General features: G+C 44.4%; 1 protein-coding gene across 1 annotated transcript; it reads left to right on the top strand.

Annotated features, from left to right (window-relative positions):
- Window positions 1-5,785: 5,785 nt before the first annotated feature.
- Window positions 5,786-7,801, top strand: LOC123130780 (GDSL esterase/lipase At1g29660). The gene is made up of 5 exons (XM_044550592.1): window positions 5,786-6,169; window positions 6,315-6,451; window positions 6,534-6,755; window positions 6,871-7,138; window positions 7,228-7,801. Exons 1-5 carry the CDS (start codon window positions 5,848-5,850, stop codon window positions 7,443-7,445), a joined length of 1,167 nt encoding a protein of 388 aa, XP_044406527.1. The 5' UTR covers window positions 5,786-5,847; the 3' UTR covers window positions 7,446-7,801.
- The last annotated feature ends 879 nt before the right edge of the window (window positions 7,802-8,680 follow it).

Below are 8,680 nucleotides of genomic sequence, written 5' to 3'. Positions count from 1 at the left end.
AGAGATCGGAGTTGATGTTGATGAAGGTCATCGTCCAAACATGACGATCTGACGTGGAGTGCAGTCCTCGGTCGAGCCAGGGTGACCAGTCGAGCCGGTGACGAAGATGCCGACATCACAGTTAGTCTGCAGGCGAGCCATTGATCCTTTGTCGATCACACAGCAGAACTCTCAATGAAATCACCATTGTCAGTGTCAAAACCGACAGATCTCGGGTAGGGGGTCCCAAGCTGTGTGTCATGGATCGATGGGTAACAGGAGACAAGAGACACAATGTTTTACCCAGGTTCGGACCCTCTTAATGGAGGTAATACCCTACTTCCTGCTTGATTGATCCTAATGAATATAGAGATTACAAGAGTTGATCTACCTCGAGATCATATGTTGTGGTCTAAAACCTAAGGGTATGATGAGTAATATCATAATGATCTAGCCTCGCCCTATCGACTAGCCTGGCCTCGACTTATATAATGTACCAGAGGCCTAGGATAACAAGAGTCCTGGTCGAATACGTCGGTAGAGAGGAGTCCTTGTCTTGATCACCAAGTATTATAGAATCTTCCTCGTGCATACATCGGCTGTCCGAACTGGCCCATGAGTAAATGGCCATGGGGGTCCTCGGCCCAATCCAACTGATCGGGAGACGACGTGGTGAGTACCCCCTAGTCCAGGACACCGTCACTGGCCTCTAAGACTAACTCATGCATTGCATGGTGATCTTGTTTTCCTGATCATGGGCGTTGTTAAGGTAACAAGGATGGCAGCAACAATATCGGAACAATGGTATTGAACAGACCCAACCAAATGATAATACTATGAGAATACATTGTTAGATGTTATTACTGTTGTCATACGTATGTTTAACTTTCACTTACTTCCTTAGCCATGAGAGTATCAACTTCCTTCATGTCATATGGTGTGGGCTTCGTCAAACATTACTCATAATGGGGAGTACGGCATTTGTCGGGTACATCAAAAAAGTATGTCAAGGGACAAGATAGTTTAAGATTGGGATTTGCTACTCTGGCAATGTAGAGATATTCTTTGGGGCGTCTCTGTGTTATGGTATCCATCATCAAGACATAGTGTCATATTATCATGAGGACCCCAGAACATGATAACGAGAAAAAGAACGAAACCGATAGCACCACTGAAAACAATGTAGTACCGGTGTGTCCACATGCTCGACAATACAAGCATCCCAAACGTTCACATGTCTCTGGTCAGTAGCCCTGGTCCTCCATGCTTCTCCACCAGCTACATCATCATGCATTGTTGGGATCCATCGTGCTTTGCCCCACTGCATGAGGATTACGGTCCAGACATCACGAGGAAGCAAACACTCAAGCGATATGTGTTGAGTATTTTCTGTCTCTTGGTCACAGAATGGGCATGCCGATGATGTGAGAAGCCCCAATGACTTAGCCTATCTATGGTCCAACATCAATTGTGAGCCACGAACCAGCCAAAGACCTTACAAGTCATCCATGCGTGAGATCTAGCAGTCCGCGCCCTCGCTAGGGCATTGCATGCACTCAACAAAAAAATGCTTGGTATGTCGAGCAAGCAGAGAAGCACTCATCCTTCTCCCACACTCAGATGAAACTATCCTCGGTGTCGGGCTTGAGATGTACCTTCCAGCATGTCTCTAACGGAAAGAACTCATGAAGAGCCACCGCAGACATGTTTGGGCTAACGTCCTCCCACCAGCCACCATCAAGAGCATGTTTGGACTAGGCGAGTGGGAAAATTGATATACCATGTGAGTGGATGATGATAAAATGAAAAAAAATACTATGACCCATGCATAAGAAAAAAAGTGACCTTGTAAATAAAATGAATTATATCCCCATATTATTATTATTATTATTACTACTACTATTAGCAAATTAAATCTTCCCTGAAAGAACAATGAAGTAGTGAGTCAACATCCAATCTAGGGCTTGTTCAGTTAGGTGAGGTTTGAGGGTGATAAGGGGCATTAAATCCCTTGCAAGTAAAATCCCCCTCAATCCTCTCCAATCCCTTTGGTGAAGGGATTAACCCAACAATGCCTTATAAGATTTGTATCTCTCTTGTGGGTTTGTCGTCTCGTCGATAATTATTCTTGACTATTCACCCAGGCCACTAATGAGGTTCTTCAAGGTTTAAGGTTATTCCATCTTATGGCAGTTTTGACTTCCCTAAAAGCATGGAGGCGCATCATTGTGTAAAATTGGAGATAGAGATGCCAACTTAAAAAACAAATAAAGTTCCGATTTCGTTAAAAGTGTTGGTCATCATGTTTTTTCATTTTTTATTTAACGTACTTTATTTAGATATTTTAGTGAAGTTATATCGTTTACTAAAAGATAAGATTTTGATTAACAATCAATTAGTCAATATGATATTTATGTGAAACAAAATCACAAACATAAGTACTCGTAGGTCACTAATTTTTATATAGTTCTTCCACTTCATCACATAACACATGTTATAATTTGTAGGATGAAGGTCTGACCCACAATTAAAAGTAAATATTTGTGAAACTCTAGTCTGAAAGGAAAAAATTATAGGTCAAAATCTAATGAATCACAATACATCATGAATTATGGAAAAGAGTGAGTGGAGTAATTGTGAGTTAAGTCCTTGTCTTAGTAAATCAAAATAGTCTCAATATCGGACAAAGGAAGTACTAATATGTAATGGACAGTGGATTTCTTGCTCTCGAGCTCCATGGAGCCATGTTTTTGAAAAATTGGAAAAAAAAATCATATTTAAAGTTTCAAAAAATTCTACAAAAATACACATGAACATTGAGGTGTATACTACGTTTCTGTTAAGCTTATGACCAAATACGCTTTGGTGTGATCTGTATGAAAAACAAAATCATATGTTCCATCCGTCTCATAATATAAGATGTTATTACAACCAATTTAATATATTGGTTGTAAGAACGTCTTATATTATAGGACAAAGGAAGTACTTTTGTAATGAATAATGTATGTGCTAGAAAGATGTGATTATTTTGTACCTTGAACAACAACGTATTTCATCATAAAAATTTATAGAGATGTATTATATATGTGAGAATAAGGTTTTTAAAATTTCTGAAACCTGGGCTCCATGGATCCCGGGATTCAAAAGCAATTTTCATATGTAATGAGAGTGGACTTCTTGCCCTAAACCAGGTAGCAAGTTGTTCATAAATAGATATCATTTCTTTATTGGGCCGTGAATGGCATTTCTAAAATCATGTGTTCAAACTTTTCTAGCCTTGGCAAGCATTCATAAAACATATCATAAGTTAAAATGGTACGATTTCTCAAGATTTTATCACTATGTAATTTTTTCTCTTGGAGATGTCGATGTTTCGAGACCGACAATTTCGTAGGGTGCGCGAGTGGTGAATCAAGATGGTAAGATATAAGAAAGGGAGTTTACCCCAGGTTTAGGCCCTCCGGGCGGAGGTATGGCCCTACTCTAACCTTTGATGTTTGCACTGCTCAAGTGCTCGTCCTCTATCCTTAGGATTGTGGGAGATCGGTATCTCGGGTTACAAGCCCTCGCCCTGGCGACAAAGAGGAGGAAGATGGTGGTAGGTGAGAACCCTAGCTCTAGTATGATCTAAAATATGTTGGCCTCCTAAGAAGGTCATTGTCATATGCATTGCCTGATCATTATAGCTTAGCATTTCACTTATATGGTTTCGCAAAAAAAAATCACTTGTATGGCTTTCAAATTTTGCATTATAGATATTGCCACGCTAGATCATTGCATATCCTGGTATACTGCCAGAGACAACATATATAGGGATCTTTTCATGCTCATAGAAAGACCTATGTTTGCATTTAGATGAAGTTGAATAAAATGTAGTGATCATTATAGTTGTTGCTTTTAGCTTGAGAGAAAAATATAGATACGACAAAGAGAGAGAAAGGATAAAAAAGGGTGTGCCAAGGTGGACAAAAAAGTGTGAGAGAGAAGGAGCAACACCATTATCTTTTTAGCGTACACATATAAAATGCTTTAAAATAGCATTAAGTGTTCATGGTTGAAAATTTCCATAAGTACTTCAAAGTAGCATAGCTTCATTGCATTTCATTGTTGAGAGTCCATGAGTTTCATATATACCAGTGGAGAACTTCACATTATAGAACTTGGCTTATATATTTCATTAACAAGCCTCGGCAAATGGGCTCTAGGTATTCGTGAGCAGGCAAGTTGGAGGCACCCCAATTAGTCCATATGCGAGCTTTTCATTTATATATAGCTCTATGTGCATCCTAATAGTTGCATGGGAATCCATACTTCTTGCACAATATCGATCATGAGGTCTTCCTCTTGTCCTAATGGCCAGGTGCGTTGTTAAAGACTTTCTTCTTCTTCACTTATTTCAACTCCCAATGTTTTTTCTCTTTGCTTTGATTAGGGCATAAACTCATACTTGCGATCAAATTCTGAATTTGTGAAGATTGTAAAATAGAGAGAACATACAACAAGTGATTGTATACGGTCTTGTATTGAGGGTTAGACTAGGTGATTGCCATGTTAATATACTTTGCACAAAATGATTATGAATGTTTACCCAATTAACTTTACATTCTTTTCCCGGCGGACCGATGGGTTTTGGCGTGGGACTCGCCCATCAGTCCGAGATGGCGGACATATACGTCCTATTCGCCGTATATATGGGCTAGGTTTTGGCGGTGCATGACAACCCAGACGTTTGGGCCGCGTATAGGGGTCCGATTGGATGGCAATTTCATTACCACACAGTGACCAAGGAGACCTCCTAATTGGCACCTTAAGCGCCCGAAATCTCAACTAGCACCCGCAGGACATCAGATGGGCCGCAACCTACCAACGCGAGCCACTCGGTTCACTTGGATCATCCCCACCTTCGGTTTGATGCTGACTGTTAATGGATTAACCATCAACCATTGACTTTTGAGAAAAAAACATGTATCTGAATTTTTTTAGGAAATTTAAAAATGTTTGCAAATATAAACATTTTATGGTAAATACTTTAGACTAAAAAAGTTTGTGGATTTTAAACATTGTTCACGAATTGGTGAGAAGTTCTCAGGTTTGAAGATTATTCAAGAATTTGAAAATTGTACGTGGTTTCCAAAAAGTTCATGAATTTGAAAAAGTTTATAAGTTTGATAAAAAAAGTCTGTGGATTTTAGAAAATAAAACGGAAACGAAAAAAAGGAACAGAAAATAGGAAAACCCTGTTAGAAGCTTTACAAAACTGACTAAAAAAGCTTCTAGAAGTTTCACAAAACCGGATGATGTAGCTTCCATAAAAAAAAAGGCAACCTACATGGGCCAGCCCATTTCCTATGTGCCCTTGAAGTGCGCCATTTGTAAAAACGCCTGCAAGTGAGGCCTGAAGCGCCAAATACAAAGTGGGATGACAAGGCCAGAGGGATGAGTGTCCTGTGGTAGTAGATGCTCTACCTAGTGCTAAATCCGAACGCAAGCTCCAAACGTGTCACTACAGTTACGATTTGGTCCCATGCACCCAGCTGGTCCGTCCTAAGCCGCACCAGCTGCGAGTGTGTGGCTGCCGGGCGTCTCCGTCGCGGTTCCTCGTCTCTGGCCTCCAGCCAGAGCACCCTTCTGCAGGCCCGCACTTGTTTAACAACGATCTCGAATAAAATTTGTTTGATTTCGTTTGAATACACGGCCGTGTTCTACAGCTTCAAACCTCTTTAAAAGATGCATACTGAGGACACGCAGTCAGCTGAAATTACAAGAGGTAGACAACCCTCCAAAACACCAGCTAGCGGGCGATACACTCGATGAAAACTGCTGGGTAAATCCTGCTCCCTGGGACCTATATATACCTCATGACGTACCATGAAACATTCAGCACCTGAACACAGAGTCCCAGGTACAGCAAAGCAGCAGAGCCTCCAGATGGCCAGCCAAACCGCCTCATACGTGGTCGTGGCCCTGTGCCTGCTCGTGCTCGTGGCGAGGCATGCCGAGGCGAAGCAGCCCCGGCTCGTCCCCGCGATCTTCGTGTTCGGTGACTCCACCGTCGACGTCGGCAACAACAACTTCCTCGGCGGCACGCGCAAGGAGGGCAAGGCCAACTTCCCGCAGTACGGTGTGGACTTCCCGACCACCAAGCCCACCGGCCGGTTCAGCAATGGCTTCAACACGGCAGACCTGCTAGGTACTACGTGCATTGCAGCTCTTCGATCGGCAGTCACTTCCTTCATCACGAGTTGTCGAGTTCGATCGGCAGTCACTTCCTTCATCACGAGTTGTCGAGTTCGATCGGCAATGCTTAACAAATTACACCATTCGATGATGAACAGCTCAGCTCCTTGGCTTCCCCCTGAGCCCGCCGGCGTACCTCTCCCTGAATAGGCGCACCGTCAGATCACAGATGTTTAAGGGCCTCAACTTCGCTTCAGCGGGGTCCGGACTTGGGGATCACACCGGCCGCTCAGTGGTACTACCGCATTGTTAGCCGTTACGAATTATCTTTCATTTCAACCATATGACATGATCTGAAGTCTGAACATTATGTGCAGGTTGGTGAGGTCATCACGATGACCCAGCAGGTGGAGTCCTTCGCGACGGTTGTCAAGCACATGCACCAGAGCTCAGGGTCGAGGAGAACGGCCAGTCTCCTCTCCAAGTCCATCTTCTTCATCAGCACCGGCAGCAACGACGTGTTCGAGTACTCTTTCTCCCGCAGCAACGACAGGAAGTTCTTGGCCGGCCTCGTCGCCGCCTACAAGGACTATCTGAAGGTACCACTACGTAGTAGTACTCAGCAAATCAGTTAGCTAGTCTGCAGTTGTGTTCATCTCCACAGCATCAGACGAACCACAAGAACTGCAAATTGACCTGTGAAATTCTGCGCAGGCACTCTACCATCTGGGCGCGAGAAAGTTCAGCATCGTCAGCATCCCGCCGCTGGGCTGCACTCCGTTGCAGAGGCTGCGCCGGCTGGAGCAGATGGGCACGCAGGGCTGCTTCGACCCACTCAACGATCTCTCGCTCGGGTCATACCCGCTGCTGGCCGCGATGATGGAGGAGCTGGCCCACGAGCTGCCTGGCATGGCCTACTCCCTCGGAGACGCCTTCGCCATGGTCTCCTTCGTCTTCGCCAACCCACATACGCCCGACTGGAGTAAGCAAATCGCCTTGGCACGGCTCCTTGCCTGTGCAAATACCCCGTGGATCTCTTCTAACTGTGATTTTGCCGGCCTGCTCTTGTAGGCTTCACGGAGCTTGAGGCGGCGTGCTGCGGCGAGGGTCCGTTCGGGGCGTCGGGGTGTAACCAGACGGTCCCGCTGTGCGGCAACCGCGACAGCTACCTGTTCTGGGACGCCAACCACCCGACGCAGGCCGTGTCCACCATCGCCGCGGAGACGCTCTTCGCCGGCAACCACACGTTCGTCAAACCCGTCAACGTCCTCCAACTGACCAAGCTGTGACCGTGCTCGTGCGCGAAATTTATAGCGATATGTATTTTGTCTTCTCTATTATCGTCTAAATAAGAGTAGTCAGATAATATAGGGCTACCGGGTAAGAGAACGGACGTTTGGTGGCCGAGCTGCCTGCAGGCCGGAATCTCGCGCGTGCAGTATAGCGCCGCGATGTGTGCGTGCCTATTGTCTCGCGGGTATACGGTAAATAGTAAATGCAAATACATATGTGCCGTCGGGCTGATGTGCTAGCGTTGTACGTGGGCCTCTAGTGTGCGGGATACACAAGCACGTCATGTACTGCTGGGCTGATTTGAAAGTAGCACATGTAGCTTTGGAGCAACTAATTAATGAGCGCTTCTTTCGGATCGCGCGCACTCTGCCATTCGTCATGTGTCGCGTTTTTGGCGCTTCCTTCAGATTTTATTTTTTTTATTTTTCTGCATGCGTTTTCGGCTTTTTAAACGGTTTTTTTTGGGTTTTTTTTGACATTTCGATTTTCTACTGGTCTTCCTTAGCTTTTAGATAAAAAAAATTGAAAAAAAACTTTTGCGCGAAAAATACGCGTTTTTTTTCTTTCACGAGAGTCACGATTTTGCTTCCGCGAGAGTCACGGCTATACCTTTCGAAAACGAAAAAAAAATGTTTTCTATTTTTTTCCTTCCGCGAGAGACACGGTTTTGCTTCCGCTAGAGGCACGGTTGTGCTTTTGCGAGAATCACGGCCATGCCTTTCGAAAATGAAAAAAAATGCATTTTTTTCCTTCTGTGAGAGACACGGTTTTGCTTCCGCGAGAGGCACGGTTGTGCTTTCGCGAGAGTCATGGCCGTGCCTTCGAAAGAGGAAAAAAATGCGTTTTTTGTTTTTTTTTTCTTCCGCAAGAGGCACGCTTGTGTTTTCGCGAGAGTCATGGCCGCGCCTATCGAAAATGGGAAAAAACGCGTCTTCTGTTTTTTTTCTTCTGCGAGAGGCACGGTTGTGCTTTCGCGAGAGTCACGGCCGTGCCTCTCGGAAAACGAAAAAAAAACATATTTTCTATTTTTTTCCTTCCGCGAGAGGCACGGTTGTGCTTTTGCGAGAGTCATGGCCATGCCTCTCGGAAAACGAAAAAAAAATTCTGTTTTTTTCCTCCCGCGAGAGTCACGGCCGTGCCTCTCGGCAACGAAAAAAACCGCATTTTTTCTTTTTTCTTTTTGCTTCCACGAGAGGCACGGTTGTGATTTAGGCACGGTTGTGATTTCGCA

Source organism: Triticum aestivum, chromosome 6A (genome assembly GCF_018294505.1).
Source record: "Triticum aestivum cultivar Chinese Spring chromosome 6A, IWGSC CS RefSeq v2.1, whole genome shotgun sequence".
NCBI classification, from domain to species: domain Eukaryota; kingdom Viridiplantae; phylum Streptophyta; class Magnoliopsida; order Poales; family Poaceae; genus Triticum; species Triticum aestivum.
Note: the sequence above shows the minus strand (reverse complement) of the source record. Positions and strands in the feature narration are given on the sequence as shown.

Excerpts from the sequence above, each read along its gene's own strand:
- LOC123130780 (XM_044550592.1), top strand. The coding sequence starts at position 5,848 with ATGAAACATTCAGCACCTGAACACAGAGTCCCAGGTACAGCAAAGCAG. Across the intron at positions 6,756-6,870 it reads CCTACAAGGACTATCTGAAG|GCACTCTACCATCTGGGCGC; the intron begins GTACCACTACGT and ends AATTCTGCGCAG. Across the intron at positions 7,139-7,227 it reads CCCACATACGCCCGACTGGA|GCTTCACGGAGCTTGAGGCG; the intron begins GTAAGCAAATCG and ends CTGCTCTTGTAG.